Here is an 18,956-nt window from a genome sequence, read left to right on the forward strand (position 1 = left end):
CCTGCTCTTCCAGTAAAGACCTGATCAACTTCTGAAGCATAAATTGCATACTAGGAGCTGCAAACACTGATGTTAATTGGGCACAAAATATTAATTATCTCATTGCTGTTTTTCCACACTTCATGTGTGCACAGCCCACAAAAGCAAGATGTAGAACAATTTCCCACTGTGGACATCGCAAGCGCAGTTTTGTTTCTTTTTAACCTTTTGTAGAACAAACTCCTGTGTGACCAGCTCAACAGCCTATTTTAATTCTCACCTCCTTGAAGTGTTTGAGAACGTCATTGATAATAAATTCCTGCGTCTCATATGGGTGCACTCTGGTATATGGATCCAAATGAATAACTGCATCCTCAAAGCGGATCAACCGGATTCCCAACATGCTCTTCAAAGCCTGCAAGAAGAAAGGACCAGATTACTAAAAGATTACTAATTTGTAAAGTTCTGAATGACGCTCACTCAGAATGCCATGTCGAAACTACAGCAGTGTTGCAAGGAGCTGAGAGAAAATAACTTGTCAGTTTTTATTGTGTTATTGACAGTCAGCCTGGGACCTGAACATGGCATATGATTAGAATGATTCATGCAGGTCGACCTTGCCAATTAGAAAGGTCAGAAGTTTGACTGCGATGGTGAGATTTAAACCAAAAATCAAGGATAAGTAAAATGCATTCATCTATAAGGTAATTCACTCAGTGAGCCAACCAATGCTTTTATTTTTCCTTTTTTCAGCTGAATATTTGAAATATCTCAAATGACTGTTTCTGATATCAGACATATGTTTTCCCATCTGCTTGGCTCAGTTAATGACACTCACACCTTTCTGTCAATAGACAGAATTAATCCCTATTCCAGATATTCTGATTGACATTCCTGAAAACCATTCATTATATTTTATGTGAAATCAAAGCTTTGTCTGTTATTCTAGTACCCAGATGGGTTCTAAGTAATGCAAAGCAGCATTTGAACAGTAGGGTATCTTCCAGATACCTGGATCAGTATTGCTACCTGGAACAAACATTAGAAAAAATGATAAATTATGTACTGTATATTATTACCATGTGTAATGGAGTTACACAATGGAAAACAGCTCATAGTTCCCTATACATCTACAAGTAAATGCCAATATTTCTGGGATGGAAAAGTTGCGATAGAAATAGAAGTCTCCCTTAATTCATTACTAATTTGATGCACTGGTCATTAAAAGCCTGCCACCATTTCAGGCAATAACTTATTTCTCTTAAGCAGTTCTCTGCCACACTTCGATCACAGTTTCTTCCCAATACCAATGTGGCAGGGTCAACAAGACCACCCATGCTTTGGGCAGGAGATATTTGACAGGGAAGATGGATGGGTGATATAGCAGGTGATTCTTTCTTTCTATCATTTTCTGTTGGCTCTGGTAATCATGATTCATTTCATGCTCAAGATAAGATTTATTATCAGAGTACATACATGTCACCACATACAACCCTGAGATTCTTTCTCTGCGAGCATACTTAGCAAATCTATAGAACAGTAACAGTAAACTGTAAACATCAGGAACTGTTAACTGAAAACAAACAGATATAAATAAACAGCAATAAATAACAAGCATGAAGTAACAATATAACAAGTCCTTAAACAAGTGTAGTTAATCCCCTTTTGTTCAAGAGCCTGGTGGTTGAGGCATAGTAACTGTTCTTGAATGTGGTGGTGTGAGCCCTGAGGCAGCTGTACCTTCTACCTGATGGTAGCAGCGAGAAAAGAGCATGGCCTGGGTGGTGAAGATCTTTGATGATGGATGCTGTTTTTCAATAGCAACATTTCATGTAGATGTGATCAATGGTTGGGAGGGTTTTACCTGTGATGTACTGGGCTGAATCCACTACCTTTTGTAGGACTTTCTGCTCAAAGGCATTGGTGTTCCCATACCAGGCCGTAATGCAGCCAGTCAGCACATTTTCCACCACACACATATAGAAGTGCACCAAGGTTTTCGATGACATGCCAGACCTCCGCAGACTCAACAGCACTTCCTTATGTTTAAACAAATTTCATCAGAAAAGGATCTGATCATACACCATTGATATAATGATAAGCAGAAGGGGTGTCTAATTTGGCACTTGGCAACAAGGGAATATAATAGGATGTGCAAAAAGCAAAAAGACAAACAGGGGATGGTAGAGAGGGTAGGCTAAAAATCAGAAGGCAAAAATATGAGAGGCTTAAAAAAAGATTGGAAGACAGTGGGGATAGAGCAAAAAAGGGTGCAAGGGCAGAGAGGATAAGGACAAAAGCAGAGGAGGTCAATAGGTAAACAACAGAAAAGGGCAGCAAAGTGTGAAAAGTAAGATAGAGGAACGCAGAGTAAAGTGGAAAGTTGGGTAAGGACAAGAGGGAAAAATGGTGACTGGGCAGCTGAGTGAAAATGGGCTGGAGGGAGGGAGAGGGAGAGGGGGAGGGGGGAGGGGGGGAGAGGGAGGGGGGAGAGGGGGGGGAGAGAGGGAGGGGGAGAGAGGGAGAGAGGGAGGGGGAGAGAGGGAGAGAGGGAGGGGAGAGAGGGAGAGAGGGAGGGGGGAGAGAGGGAGAGAGGGAGGGGGGAGAGAGGGAGAGAGGGAGGGGGGGAGAGAGAGAGAGAGAGAGAGAGAGAGAGAGAGAGAGAGAGAGAGAGAGAGAGAGACAGACAGACAGACAGACAGACTGACTCCAAGGGGAAACAGGCTCAGGCCTTTCACACTTACTCTCCTTTGATATCCTCAATATCCAAAATTCTAAACAGGTGGAGGGTAAAAAGGAAGGCCGAAGGTAACTGGGGGGGGATGAAAAATAGGAATGGTCACTAAAACAGGAAGAAAGGTCAGGGTACTGGGAGGTCGCCAGAGATGAAAGGATGCAATGACATTAATTTATCATTTTTGGGTACACTATGCAAGCTCTACTATTAACATAATACATTAAAGATTAATTGGAATGCTGTAGCTTCAAACAGGCAGTAGGAAGAATTATAATAGAGGCTCAAATATAAGGAATGCACATGGATAAACACCACCTGTGCCAAATTACCGACTCAAATTAAAAATGAGCTTTGTGTTATTAAATGCAGATAAAGCTCATTGCTTTCAAACTAAGCTGTAAGTGAACTGCTTGATTTTGGCATAACTTTACAGCGTTGCTGATCCATTTCGAAAGACACATTAGAAGGGGTTGATATATCAAATAGGAAAACAGATTATTATCTGAATGGTGGTCGATTAGGAAAAGGGGAGGTGCAATGAGACCTGGGTGTCATTATACACCAGTCATTGAAAGTGGGCATGCAGGTACAGCAGGCGGTGAAAAAGGCGAACGGTATGCTGGCATTTATAGCGAGAGGATTCGAGTACAGGAGCAGGGAGGTACTACTGCAGTTGTACAAGGCCTTGGTGAGACCACACCTGGAGTATTGTGTGCAGTTTTGGTCCCCTAATCTGAGGAAAGACATCTTTGCCATAGAGGGAGTACAAAGAAGGTTCACCAGATTGATTCCTGGGATGGCAGGTCTTTCATATGAAGAAAGACTGGATGAACTGGGCTTGTACTCGTTGGAATTTAGAAGATTGAGGGGGGATCTGATTGAAACGTATAAGATCCTAAAGGGATTGGACAGGCTAGATGCGGGAAGATTGTTCCCGATGTTGGGGAGGTCCAGAACGAGGGGTCACAGTTTGAGGATAGAGGGGAAGTCTTTTAGGACCGAGATTAGGAAAAACTTCTTCACACAGAGAGTGGTGAATCTGTGGAATTCTCTGCCACAGCAAACTGTTGAGGCCAGTTCATTAGCTATGTTTAAAAGGAAGTTAGATATGGCCCTTGTGGCTACAGGGGTCAGGGGGTATGGAGGGAAGGCTGGGTTCTGAGTTGGATGATCAGCCATGATCATAATAAATGGCGGTGCAGGCTCGAAGGGCCGAATGGCCTACTCCTGCACCTATTTTCTATGTTTCTATGTTTCTATAATGTGTTCATTCATATATTATTTTGGGAAAAATAATAAACTATGATGGCCCATTGCAGAAGGACTTCCTGGTAGTTATAGATGACTCATATTGATATGTTTGTTTTAATACATTTTGCATCCCTTCAGAAATGGTATGGTGACAAGAAACACACCTTGAGTTCAACAGGTAACTTGCTAGAAGTAAATACACTCATCTTGATTTGTGGCATGCTGAGTTTGAGGTTTTCAAAGTAATAGCGCTTTGCTGTTCCACTTTTCTCACTGTTCTGCTCAGGGGCATTTTCATCTGGCTTTTCTACATCTGTGAAGGAAAGATTTTAAAAGTATTAAATTTTCAGATCTGAAGAAATGTTTGGTCTTGCAAACCAAATGCAATTATTTAGTTTTCCTGAGTTAGCTTTTTGTAAGCACACAGAGACATGGTCACATGGTTACTCTGATTTAAGTTTCACCATTTAATGGTAACAACATGATGACAAGGAATCACTAAATAATGATTAAAGATGTTTCAAAAAAATATAAACCTCGTACTAATATAAAAGCAAAAAAGTTGCAGATGCTTAAAATTCAGAGGAAGAAAAATCACATTGTAAATAGATAACAGATTAGGCAGTATCTGTGGAAGAGAAACAGGGTTACTGACTGTTTCATTTACCTGAAATATTGTTCATTCTCTGCTGATGCAGATTGACCTGTTGAGTATTTCTAAAATTTCTGTTTTCTTTACGTTACATATCAATGCATATTTAGAAAAATGTGTTTTCAGAAAGGTTACTCTGGAGAATTCACCATCTTCATCTTGCAACAGATTCTTTGTTTTTTAAAAGGAGTTTATCAAATTCCATAGCTATATTATGCAGTTGCAGTTTGCTAGTGTTCTGGGTTACACAAAGGAATCTTAATCCTTCAGATCAGATGGTGACTCTCCCAGGGATCAGACAGCATGGTATATATAATAAAGTAAAACTTAATTATAAACAAGGAAGCTGTCAATTTAAAACAGAACTTCAAACTACAACATTACTTCTTTAATCTTCTTGGGTCTAGACTCAATAACCATTACCTATGCCTCCTAACATTCTCCCCACCGCCACCCCCCAACACCAAACCGCCACCTAAAGTCCATTGATTAAAAAAAACTCTGCCACACATTCAATCAAATAAATTGTCCATGGAGTTTGGAAGCAATTACAAAATACTTTTTAAAATTTGACAACAAAAAGCTTTGATCCCTCCGGGTGAATACTAATGAAGTGCAGCATGCTGGCTCTGAGAGCCCATAATGATTGCTACTGATGATATTAACATTGAATTAAATTTTGTAACACAGACTTCAGAACATATTCCGAAGTGACTTGAAGGCAGTAAATTATCAGAATGAAGCTACGGAACATTTTGAACCCATCAATTAGATTAGGCTACAACATATTCAGGTCCTGAGGAAATCTGCAGATGCTGGAACTGCCTGGCCTGCTGCGTTCACCAGCAACTTTTATGTGTGTTGCAACATATTCAGGTATAACTTTTGTTTTTTATATAAACCATCAAGCCCCTCATTTAGATTCCAGCTTGTGCATCACTTCAGATATTCTCTAGAATATACGATTCAAATATACGATCCTGCAGTCATATTGTAATGGACCATGCAATGCATCCCATCAAACTGAATGAGTAACAAATAATATTCAAATCAATATTTCCCTAGCATACTGTACATATACAATAAGCTGCTGAGGTGAACAAATTTTATCTAGAATTTATCCATGGGTGAGCCCTTAAAACAATTCCTTCCAAACCTTTAAGGAAGGCCAACCAACAATATAGATCAACAACTTATGAACATAAATATACTGCAGCATCTGCCCTAGATTGTTGGGACACAGGGATTGGATACTATCCTGAAATGGACAGTTCCAGAGTAAATGAAACAAACCTCTTCACAACAAAATCGGAATAAGAAAATGGAACTCTTAAAAATATCAGAAGTTATCATACTATAAAATACAAATGGGAACACAAATATATCTGTTTCAATCTTCCAGCAAAAGGCATTTGAAGACTAAACCACTCTTTCAATAGTAGGGAAAGCCACAAAGATTTAACAGAGCATGGGCTCAATTTTAATGTTTTGCACAAGATAACTTCAGTCTCCCTGGACACAAAAGAGGGGGAAAAAAAGAGGAAAACTAAATGAAGCAGAACTGTACTCTTGTTAGGTGATGTGAATGAAGGCATCTTAGTGATAGATTGTATCATATTAAACGTGCTAAATACCTCTGAAAGAACCTTAGCAAAATGATTCCTGGCATTATTTCAATATACATTGGGTGTTGGGGCTAGCTGTCAATAACATTTCATGCAACATATTTTTCAATGCAACTTAAAATGTAAGTTAAACTAGTTAATTGGTATAAATGAGCTATTGAAAGCATTGCTCACTATAGTTAATATCCTAGAATATCCAGTGGAACTGAACAATACAAATAATTAACATTATAAACCTTAAACAACCCAAGGCCTGAAAGGGTAAACAAGGGGCAAGTTGCATAAATAGCAATTTAAACTATTGAATTCTACAGGAAATCTGTGCTCCTCTGCTCTCCATGTGTACTTTCAACTCTTCAATTAAAATTTCCTGATGCGACAACTCTGCTCTCTTATTTCAAAACATCACTAAACGATGAATACATACATTTCTAAATGAACTGAATGACGTTGATTTACAAGTATGATACTTTCACTTCGGGCACTGAAGATCAAATTTGCTGAAGCCTGCTTCACTTTAAAACAAAGCTATGAAATAAACAAATCTGCTTTCAAATACTTCTCTAAATGTAAAAGTTTGGAGAACATGTCTATGAACAAATTCATCCCAGGGTGTACTAATTTTATTATCTTACCTAGAACACCCATGAGATGGCCAATTAAGATGAAGGATTCAATTTCAATATGCACCACTAATGAATTCATGTCACTTGGCAATGTACCAGTACATCAACGTTTTGCATTTGTCAACCTTGTGCAGTTCACAAAATCCAATGCAAACATCTTTTATTATTCAATCAGCAATCATATTTACAGTGAGCATCAAAGTAATATTGATAACCCGATTTATAACTTGTACCTTGGTCCAACTGCCCCAAGCCGAAAAAATGCAATAGTTTTAACAGGAGCTTTTCTTCAATTTGAACTGTCAACTTCCGTACTGTAATCATGAGGTGCTGGAGATACAGAAATACAACTTATCACAATAAATCCAAAGACTTAATAAACAAAAGTTACTTCATTGTTAGCCAAGTCTGGGAGCAAAAGGAGAATGCCTGAAAGAAATGTTGATGTTAGGTTTTCTCTCCTTTATTTACCAAGCTTGGAATGTGATTTCAAGATAAATTCACTTTCTGAATTCTGGTAAACACTTGCATCAAATTTTGTTCATTGTAGTGTAACTCCAGTTGAAATTCGTATTTGTGTTATTGGATGAGAGAGACTTTTTTTTACCGTGCACATGGTCTGTTCTTTATCGAATTATGGTATTACTTGGTACTGCTGTAACTATATGTTATAATTCTGTGGTTCTGTCAGTGTTAATCTTTGGTTTGTTCTGTTTTTCTGTGATATCACTCTGTAGGAATATTGTCTCATTTCGTAATGCATGTATGCATTTCTAGATGCAAATAAAAGAGTGTTCTCATTTCTAGACAATAACAAACAGGCTAGGTAATTCTACATCCTGTATAACCAGTTAGTGTCAGATCCACCAATATTCTTGTCCGTGGTGTGAAGAAATAGCTTACTCCTACACTTGAGGCAAAAATGTCATAAGTGAATTGACTCTATATTTCCATCTCTTACCGTATGGTCATTTTATTAAATAGGAATATATCTTTTCTGTGTATCAGAGTTTGTGGTGACCCAAAAAGAATCGAGAAAAAGTGTGATAATGCAACATACTATGCTAAAGAACTTATCATTTAGAATTTCTGCTGCTCTAAAACTGAGCAAACATATTGCACCTAATGCAGTGGACCATTAATCTGAGCATTCAATGAAATACAGAGTTGTAAATTACAGAACAAATAGAAATTCTGGTCATATTTGACAAGAAGATTTGATGGGATACAGCATGGGAAGGATGGGGGTCAATTTACTCCAAAGTAGGCATCACGGCACAGTAGCCTAGTGTTTAGCACAACACTTTACAGCGCAGGCAACACAGGTTCAATTCCCACCACTGAACGGATTTTGTACATTCCCCCATAACCTCGTGGGTTTCCTCTGGGTGCTCTGGTTTCCTCACACAGTCCGAAGTCGTACGATTGGTAGGTTAATTGGTCATTGTAAATGGTCCCATGATTAGGCAAGGATTAAACTGGCGGTTGCTGGGCAGGAGGGCCAATACTGCGCTGTATCCTAATAAATATAAAAAACACAGACATTGAGCACAATGGCTATTGTGTTGATCTGTTTTGGACTTGGTAACAATGGTGAAACAGCTTTGTATTTGCTTTCATCACAATGAAACTGAGAACAATATTGTGATTTTGACCCGTATCTAGTTTAATATGGAAATCCTTCCATTGCCACCTGTGGATTGCACCATTCGCAATCAACTGAAATAAAGGTGATGAGAAAAGGCTGCTCACATTATAATACACTGAAAATATTATGCTTCATTTCTTTAGTTAGAGTAACCTATTAATGGAATACTTTTATCAAAGGATGCTTTTCACCTTCGACTTTAACAAAACAAGAATGCTCTAAACTTTGTAGTCTGCATAGACATTTAATTTCACTTAAATGATTTAGTTTCTGATCTCTGAGAATTATTCACTATTGTTGAGTGCTTGGCCAACCAGATGTCAGTTGCTGGTGGTGAGTGATCTCTTAGAACTGACACAAGCAAACAATAACTGAAAATGGGAAGTTCAAATCACAAGATCTTTTCTGAGAGCTTTCCCCAAGATCAGCAGGGAGCATTATCCCTTCACTGGAGACTATAAAACCTAAGCCAAAAATTCCAAAAAGTTTTCGGGAATAGTCTGACTCCTGCTGAAATGTGAAATGCTATATTTAAACGCTAGTGTGTGCCAATTTCATTGATTCCAAGTTATGCTCGCCCCTAATTCAATTACATCACTGCAAAATTATTACATGCCAATGTATACCAAGCACAGGACTAAGCCCAGCTTTGCCCTTCAAAGTAAAATTTCTTGTCAGTATTGATGACTCAGTGTACATTTTGAACATGGCTCAATAGATAAACACTCAAAGACTGTTTGCACATGAGGACTTTACTTAATTATATTTACTTAAACTACAAACGTTTGTAATTTAAGTTAAATCTCACTTTATACTATCTGATATCATTCAAGCCAATCTATTGTGCTGACTGCTCCAAGTCCATTTCGAGAGTCAAACATCTCAACAGCGTAATCTTATTGGGATTGAAATCTGCTTAGTGTCCATGCTATACCAAAAACACAAACTGGAAAGTGACAGTTAATTGCTCTCAGATTAACATCATCACAGACAAGAAAATTCTGTGAAAAAAAGATAGTGAAACACATTGAATAGCTATCTAAAAATAAGGGGCTGTGATCCTTCATAACTAATGGGAGCATATCTTCGCTTTGATTAGTTGGATCTGACAGCCTTGCCTGAATTCTCCCAAGGAATAAGGGACAATAGCATTTCGGTGTAGAGCCTTTATTTTGAGAGTGCAGACTAAAGTAAACTTTCTTTTCGCACTTTCGAGACACCAAAGCCTGGATAATAAATCACTGCATAAGATTTTGATCTTGGATTCCATATGGATGGAGATCATACTTCAGTGGATTTTACAGATGATCATCGCCACCTGGTGATCACCCTGACTGTATATCAACAGAAGGATACTGTATATGAAGACACTTCTCAAAGCTTCACTGGAGCTGGAAGCCATCCAGGTCGTTTCAATGCAAGACGATATGCTGGCAGGTTATTCTGCAAAGACCGTGCCTTCCAGCCAAATCTGATCATGTCCTCACTCGATATCCACACTCAAGTCTATTAATGCAAGGGCAGCTGCGAGTGATTAATCCTTGCTAAGTGTTTCTGCATACAGAGATGCCAAGATCAAACAGAACAGCATGATCTGCATCCCAGTTAAGATCTGCTAAATCAGTCTGGGGATCACATCTGAGCTCCTATGGTTCACATCATTTAATACCTTTATAAGAATGCGTTTAGAGTTGGAAGATGTCTCTTATTTCCAAGATGGTATAAGAAGTGGGAGGAAGCTTGTATAGTATGTACAGGTTGATTTTAATATCCTGTTTTTTTGTTATACGTTCTATCCATTCTCTGTAACATTAGATATTTCCTGATATAAATACAAAACAGGTAACCATTAAGGTTACTGGAAATGCTCTACTCAAGACTCACTTTGAAGAGTTCAGTCAGTGCACTCCTACTTGTGATCTTCATAGCGTTGATCTGAACAGCAGGACCAGATTCAACTGTTTCTGCTTCACTTTCAGGGGTGTTGGGTGTTAGGGAGAGGATCACAGGTTGTGTTGTTCCCAAAAGTTGGTTATCAATCTTGTAATAAACAGGAAGAAACAAAATACATTAGTATCTTTTAATATTTAATAATAAAGTAAAAAAAGAACAGCAGAATTTCTTGTATGGACAAATATATTTTCAAATGAGTCCCCTTTCACTACAAAATTAGATGATTCCAAACACCGTACTTTCAAAAATCAAGCCAAGAGGAGACAAATTAAGAACTTATAGTTACCCTCTCTTTTCCAATATAAAACCTTGAAGTGTTCAATATAAAGGAATATTGTTAAAATATGCTTCATTACCTGTACATCCTGGATGCTGACTTCTAGCATCTGACCAGTGGCAACCTTTGTGTAATGAACATCTATCCCTCTTAAAGCAGTAAATACCAGTTCCTCAGGGACTTTGTTGATTAACGATAAACCAACTCCACCATCCAGTTTCACTAAAATCTGCAAATTTAAAACAAAGTTTTTTTTAAAAAGAGGCAAAATATTTAATTCCATCAAAGATAATTTTCTATGGAGAATTCAAATCAAATTATTTATTCCTCAGAGGTATGACTTCTTGGACGCGGACCTATAGATGTGGAAATTTGTAACATCTCACCTAAAAGCTAATTTATGTGTAGTCCTTGCATAAAGAACCAATTATCAAAAACAATCATGACTGAGACTTATCCAAAGATCTATACATTTTATAGGTCACTGAACAGAAACTATAGTGGGAAATAGATGACTTAAAGAAAAGAAGCCAAAACTTGAATATTTTGTTCAATGCAACACCACATGGAACATTCATTCCACATATCACTGGGGGTTCTTTCATTCTTGCAGAAATTTTACTGGGCCTTGGTATGACCACACTGAGCGTTGTGTGCAGTTTGTTCTCCTTATTTGAGGAGGGAGGGGGTTGGGCAAATCTTCACCAGACTTTTGCTTCAGATGACAGGAATGACATACTGAGAGAGATTAGATAAATTATGTTTATAATTACTTGAATTTAGAAGAATGAGTTGGGATCTTGCAGAAACCCGCAAAATTCTGAAAGGATTAGACAGATTGGATGCAGGACCAGGGATCAAACAGCAGGGATAAAGGAGCAAGCCAGTAAGACTGAGATATGGAGACATTTCTTCTCCCTGTGGTGAGCCAGTGCAATTATCTACTGCTGAAAGCAGCTGACATCAAATCATTAAATATATTTAAGGAAGTGTCAGGTGTTGATCTTAGGGCTAGAGGGATCAAGGAATATGTGGAGAAAGCTGGGACAGGCTACTGAATTCAGATGATCAGGCATGATCATATTAAATGGCCGTATAAACTTGCAGAGTCAAATGATCCATTCCTTCACCAATTTTCTACTTCTCAATTTTCTACTTTTCAATGTTCTATTTACAGACCAGCAGGAGAAAATGAAAGACAGTTACTGAGATAAACTTGCACACAGCATAGCAGTAATTGATAACTTTCCTTTATATTGTACTTACTCTGCAAAATTTGTGCTGAACTGAATTCAACCTGGATTTTGTTTTATTTCAAATGAATACTCTAAGAATTCTCTCCAAGAACAATGAATCGCATCCAAACTACAGTGTTAAGTAAACTTGGCACCACACACAAAGAACAATGTTTAGAACAGAGGAGATCATTTGGCTTGATGCATCACTAAACTAATTCTAACAGAGCAGCCAAATACTGCAGAGCTGAAAGAAGAAAATGGTGAAAATACTCAGATAGACAGTTTTAATGTTTCAGTTTGAAGATTTCAGCTATTACTACTACTACTGTCTAACTCTCAATTCTCTACTTTTGCTTCAAATATTAATCAATTTTCCCTTAAAATCATTTACACCCTTTGGCAAAGCATTCAGCAAACTAACAAACAGCTACTTATCTTATTTAAACCTTTCAAATATTGAAAGGCCTAGACAGAGTGGATGTGGATGTTTCCTATAGTGGGTCAGTCTAGGACCAGAGGGCACGGCCTCAGAAAAACAAGGACATCCCTTTTTGAACAGATATGAGAAGGAATTTCTTTAGCCAGAGGGTGGAGAATCTGTGGAATTCATTGCCACAGACGGCTGTGGAGGCCAAGTCACTGGGTATATTTAAAGTGGAGGCTGACATGGTCTTGATTAGTAAGGTCATCAAAGATTACGGGAAAAAGAGAGGAGAGTGGGGTTGCGAGGGATAATAAATCAGCCATGATGGAATGATGCAGCAGACTAAATGGCCTAATTTTGCTCCTATGTCTTATGGCTTTGTTTTAAGAAAAACATTCAAATCACTAAGTAAGGAAAAGGACGAGGAAATATTTACCCTTTTATATTCTTATCATACAGCATTTAAATAAATAATCCACAGCTCTGGCTGCTGAACACCAAAGAATTAATGTGGAGATTTTAAAATCTATTTCCAGCTGTTTTTCTCCTACAACTCACACATTTAGAGAGGCATACAGGGACAAATAAGGGTTGGATTTTAATATTTTTGCATTCAAGCAATAATGATAATTAGTAAGGAAAGATGCATATGATTAACAACTGGTAAATAAAGTTGAAAATTTTATTTTAGATTGGGGTATTTTCACTCTTCTTATGTAATCTGTTACAGAATTTTGAAAATTCTTGTTCAAAAATCAAACAGAGACTGATTATAAATAAAGACTGAAATAAAACAGAGAATTACCTCTAACTCTTGCTCAGCTTCCAAATTCTTTAACTTCCTAATTTCACTGATTTCAGCTATTGAATATTCCTCAGTTCCCGTGAGGGAGCGATTAGTTCTGCGATGCTGTTGATCGGTAATCTGTAACAAGACATATTGGTCACAGGACCAACTAAATTTAGAAAGCACCGACTGGTTCATAAAGTACAAGAACAATAGAATTTGTGTGACTTTATATAATTTAAAACACAACATGAAAACAAATTTGCCTTTCAATTCTTCTGTGAAATCTACAAAACAATCTTACATGAAAAATGCAGAAACAGCATTAAGGGGTAAAAGGACAAATTAATTTTTGACAGGCAAAGCAAGGAGTCAAATAGCATGTCAGTGACTTGAGCACAGAAACCAGTCTGAGGAATGCTGTATTGCTGAAAGTATCTCATGTCAAATCATAGCTGTCTGCTTCCTCAGGGTGTACATGGAAGTTCTAATGCCTCTTAAGCAACATTGAAAAATATATCACCTGGATGTGATTAAATAATCTCAGTAAAAGCTTAAGTATAAAAATGGTGACTTTTTAAGCACAAGGCGTAAGAGTTGGTGGGTAAATCAGATGTGGTAAATTGTGCCTCGTTTGTGTTTTCTCCCCCTTTCTCTGTGCATTAGGTGTTGGTCTTTTTTATTTTTAAAATTGGGTTCTTTAGGTTTCTTGCTTTGTGGCTGCCTGTAAGCAAACAAATCTCAAAATTTATGCATTTGTTGTTAATAAATGTACTTTGAAACTGGTAGAATCTAGGCACAAGTCAATGAGAGTGTTTAAAAGAAATGTGGACAAATAAATAACTCAGAAAGGTTCTGGAGGATATGGGATAAACTTAGATAGACAACTTAGTTGGTATGGATGAGTTGTGCTGAAGAACCCGTTAGTATGCTGTGTAACACTGAAGCACTCTGTTTGTCCTGAGGTCAGGAAAGATAACAAGAGGATCAGGCAGGAGCAAATTTCAATAGGACAGAGAATGAGAAAAGGAGGGTAAAAAGAAACAACTAATATTACAAACTAGACGGACGAAGTAACTAACTGAACAACCTACTTAACGGAATGATAGATCAACTTAGTGAATCAAGAAAAAGAAATTAAATGAACATTCTGCAGAACAGGTGGAAAAGGAGAAAAAAGACAGGGAGAGCTGTGCAAAGATGCATGGAAAAATGAAAAATAAAGCTGAGGAAGAAAATGAACAAATGTAAATGGACCAGAGTGGGAAAGACAGATGGAAATTAGAGGAGTGCAAAAAAATTCAATTGACAGAATCGCTAATATAGCAGGAAGGTACCACAATCAGCAGTTAAAAACATGCATATATTTTCCCTCTGTCAAAGGAAACATTAGGGCAAAATTGGAATGAAATCAATAGAATGGTTTCTCATGAGATGAGATGGGTGGTAACAAACTGAGCAGTAGGTATACCAGGAATGTACATTCATAAATTTGCTAAGTAGCAGAAACCGTTGAAAGACTTGTTGTCAGTGATGGGTACAGACTAATTAAGAGGAAGGGTCAAAGAAAATCAAACCATGTGCAAGTAAAACAGATTTAAACAAGAGGTCTTTGCCAGATAGACCTCTTGCTGGCCCATAACGAAGTTGAAGGATACAAAAAGGATTCTGCTAACAGATAAAATGATTAACAAAGCTGGGAAATCATGTTTTGCTTGATGGGTGGAATCATAATCTGCAGGGGAAAAGATCATCAACCACAATAATTGTATTCTACAAGAAGAAAGGACGAAAATACATTTCGATTAACCTGCTTTTTATCAGCATACCTGCAACACTCGCGTAGGACCATCAGGAATAACTCGTAAAGAAAGAATTCCTGAACCAGGTCTCATTTTCTGGTTTATGAACTGCTGCTCAACTGGAACTGGTTCGAAGCCAAAGGTTGGTTCTGGACCAAGTACTACTTCTGCTCCATCGTACAAGCCTGAAATGCCTCTGGTTACCTAGATAAACAATCATATAGATTTAATATTCTTTATATCAGACTTTCACAAAGTGTTTCAGTTGAAGCAGTCCTAACCTGAAATTGCTAAATGTTCTGGGCACACATGACTTGAATACAGCTGCAGATGAGGCACACATGCTTTGTTCAGGTGAATTGTTAGATCATTTCAAATGCATATACTTTCTGCTTAAAGCACTGAAACCAACATTAAGTTCTGCTTGGCTATCACCATTGTGTAGGCTAATCTAGATCAAAGTTCACTCATTACCAAAAATTGTGATGCTCATTCACTTGATAAAGACACCCATCATGTATCTCATGTCAAATCATAGCTGTCTGCTTCCTCAGGGTGTACATGGAAGTTCTAATGCCTCTTAAGCAACATTAAAAAATATATCACCTGGATGTTATTAAATAATCTCAGTAAAAGCTTAAGTATAAAAATGGTGACTTGCCCCTCACATTGATATAATGATAGAGGAAATCTGATTCACTCTAGCTTCAGCATTCTTTCAGATGGCTGTGCACTTAGGCATGTGGGTGTTAACTCTATTTGCCAGCTCCTCAATAAATTTCCATTCCTTTCTCTCTGTTACAGCCTCTTTAAAACCTGTACACTACACGTAGCACCAGATTTTCAATGACCATCTTGAAATACCTGTCTTTATTACAGTGTTGTTTCTGTTTCATCTGTTTCTGCTTCTGTGGAGCTCCACAGGGTACCTTCTTGTGTTGAAATTGGAAGACAATGCTGTAAGCCTGACTGACTGTTTTCAAAACTAGCACCTTCTGAAGTGATCTGAATAAAAACGAAATCTTCAGCAATTTGCCTGTCCCAGGTTTACTCTGCACAAAAGTACATCATAATTACCTAGAAAACCAAATACATTGAACACAACATGCAGTGAGCAGCAAATCACCAGCTCTCATGCTGTCTTAATGGTAAGTTTTTCTGTATCCACCAGCAATGACTTGCTGCCCAAAGTCCTCTCAAGTACAAATTTTCTTCCTTCAAAATATCTGCAAACAGTTTCAAACTATAGACCATAGACCAGCAAGTTTAATTCTGAATTTATCTCAGCCAGATGAAGTGCACAGTTGGTCTTAGCATTACTTAGGAAGAGGAAAATGTGTTCCTTGTGAATTCTTGCTGAAACATAGAGTTGCAAATAGGAACAGAATTAGGATCAAAGGCAAATTCTAAAAGTTACTAATGCTTCTGAAGAATATTTGTAAACACAAGGTACTGGAGCAAAACCACATAAGAAAGGAAAATAAAAATGATTTGTTGGCCTTCCTTATTTAGGGAATTGAGTTCAAGAACTGTGAGATAATGTTACAGTAAAAACTCTCATTAGACTACACTTGCTGAGTATCGTATTCAGTTCTGGTCGCCTCATTATAAGAAGGATGTGTAAGCTTTAGAAAGGATGCAGAGGAGATTTACCATACCAGGATGTAGCCTGGATTAGAGGACATGTCTTATGAGGAAAGACTGAGTGAACTATGGCTTTTCTCTTTGGAAAGAAGAAGGATAAGTTGAGACTTTGATAAGAGACATTGATAGAGTGGACAGCCGGTGCCATTTTTCCAGGGTAGCAATGGCTAACATGAAAGGACATACTTTTAAAGTGACTGGTGGAAGCTATAGGGTGGATGTCAGAGGAAGATTCTTATTTTACACAAAGAAAGTGGCAAGTGGATGGAATGTATTGCTAGGTATGGTGGTAAAGGCAGATACATTAGGGACGTTTAAGACACTGCTTATGATGGCCATGGCGGATTTGAAATATGTAAGAAAATGTCAAACTCAAATGGGTCAAGGACAATGGAAACAGACAGATCAATTGTTTCTGTTCCTGCCAAGTGCTTGGAGATTGAGGCTGCCATTTTGTGGAACTGTTTTACGTCCTCCATTGTGTGTATTAGTTGCTTGGCTTGATCAGTGTTTTAAAGACACAATGATGCGTCAAGTAACCTGCTAGAGATAATTTCCAAATAAGAAGTTATTTGTGAGATGTTCTTTGGTTGGATATAACATGCAAGTTTTTGACTGTTGGAGTCAGCAATTATTTTGCATGAATCAAGCTCATTGCTGATTAAGAAAAAACAGCCATAAATTATCGATTGCCACCTGCTGGGAAGAAGACAATAAATAGATGCTGGCCTGGAGCAGAGCCAATAAAAAGATGTTAAAGGTCAGATACATAACCTACAGCCAATGACACTGGAATGCAATATTTGAATTGGTAAGGAATGAATATAAAAGTGGACACTTTGAGCATGCTACCACCGATAACTCTCCACCATCACAAGGAAGAAACCCCACACCAGGGGCTGGGAGAAGAAAAGATTGATCATCTGGCCAAAGGATATCCCTTATTTCAGTGTTATAAATTTCACAAGTTGCCTGAGTGAGTATTGGTACAGAGGGAACAGTAGTATTTATGTTTTAAACTGTTGACCCGGGCTCAACATAGTTAGGTTGTTGTTTGTGCAGGGGCACTAACACGTGAGTTTCAAATAATTATGAGTTGCGTAGTGAATTTCCTAACCTAGTTCCGTTGATGGTCAACACATAGATAGGCATATGAATGAAATAAAAATGAAGGGCTATGTGGGAAGGAAAGGTTAGATTGATCGTAGAGCAGGTTAAAGGTCAGTACAAAATCGTGGGCAGAAGGGCATGTACTACACTATTCTATGACAAAACAAAAGGAAGTGTTTTCAAGTTGAAATGAGCTACTTGGTGTTGGATAGTTGATAAGTAACTAGCTTTCCAGTTTATTTCTGCTTTTCAGATATTTATAAAGTCAGCATGGATTTGTAAAATATGATGATCATGATGGCAGCTGTCTTGAAAGGCAGTGAAGTCCAAAGGAAAGCGAAGCAATACGTTTGGCACCAGCTTGGATGCAGGAGCTGCCAGAAGGATGTTCAGTGACGCTTGGTTGCCTTAGGGGCTCCACTCTGGATTTTTTGTCTGGGTTTACTGCCATTGCCTTTGTCTCTCTCTCTCTCTCTCTCTCTCTCTCTCTCTCAAAGTTTCCCACAAGACGGTGGGGCTATTTACCCATAGCTGGGGCAAAATATAGGTCAAAAATATAGGTCATATTAAACCTATATTTCATCTAGTTTTGGTGTCGGTGGAAGAAATGTGAAAATATGGATTATAGTCGAAGACAGAAGGTAGTGGTCAAAGGGACTTATTTTAGCTGGAGGTCTATGATTAGTGGTGTTCTGCAGGGATCTGTACTGGGACCTCTGCTCTATCTGAAAATGTGGATGGGTGGATTAGTAATCTTGCAGGTAATATGAAGATTGGTGTTGTTTTGGATAGTGTAGAAGGGTGGCAAAGAATACAACTGGATATAGATCAGTTGCAGATATGGGCAGAGAAACGGCAAATGGAGTTTACCCTGGCTAAATGTGAGGTGTTGCACCTTGGTAGGTCAAATACAGGGAGACAGTACACTGTTAAGGACAAGATCCTGGACAGTGTTGATGGCAGAGGGATCTTGGGATCCTAGTTCATTGCTCCCTGAAAGTGGTTACACAGGTTGATAGGATGGTTAAGAAGGCATATGGCTTACTTGCCTTTATTGGTTGGGGCAATGTTCAAAAGTCAGGAAGTTATATTGCAGCCTTATAAATCTCAAGTTAGGACACATCTGGCATATTGTGTACAGTTCTAGTCATCCCATTATAGGAAGGACGTTGAAGCTTTCGAGAAGGTGCACAGGAGGTTTAT

The 18,956-nt window shown here is 38.1% G+C and overlaps 1 protein-coding gene across 3 annotated transcripts in view; it reads right to left on the reverse strand.

Annotated features, from left to right (window-relative positions):
* Nucleotides 1–18,956, reverse strand: part of vps13d (vacuolar protein sorting 13 homolog D) — a 323,941-nt gene that overhangs the window by 84,932 nt on the left and 220,053 nt on the right. For all 3 annotated transcript variants that reach the window (XM_063033119.1, XM_063033121.1, XM_063033120.1), the window contains 7 exons: nt 15,027–15,203; nt 13,216–13,335; nt 10,828–10,977; nt 10,403–10,558; nt 7,104–7,200; nt 4,132–4,280; nt 260–394 (listed from right to left, as the gene is read on the reverse strand). In XM_063033119.1, the coding sequence (XP_062889189.1) occupies nt 260–394; nt 4,132–4,280; nt 7,104–7,200; nt 10,403–10,558; nt 10,828–10,977; nt 13,216–13,335; nt 15,027–15,203 (984 nt within the window). The remainder of the gene's footprint in view (nt 1–259; nt 395–4,131; nt 4,281–7,103; nt 7,201–10,402; nt 10,559–10,827; nt 10,978–13,215; nt 13,336–15,026; nt 15,204–18,956) is intronic.

This window comes from Mobula hypostoma, chromosome 25 (assembly GCF_963921235.1).
Source record: "Mobula hypostoma chromosome 25, sMobHyp1.1, whole genome shotgun sequence".
In the NCBI taxonomy this organism is placed as follows: domain Eukaryota; kingdom Metazoa; phylum Chordata; class Chondrichthyes; order Myliobatiformes; family Myliobatidae; genus Mobula; species Mobula hypostoma.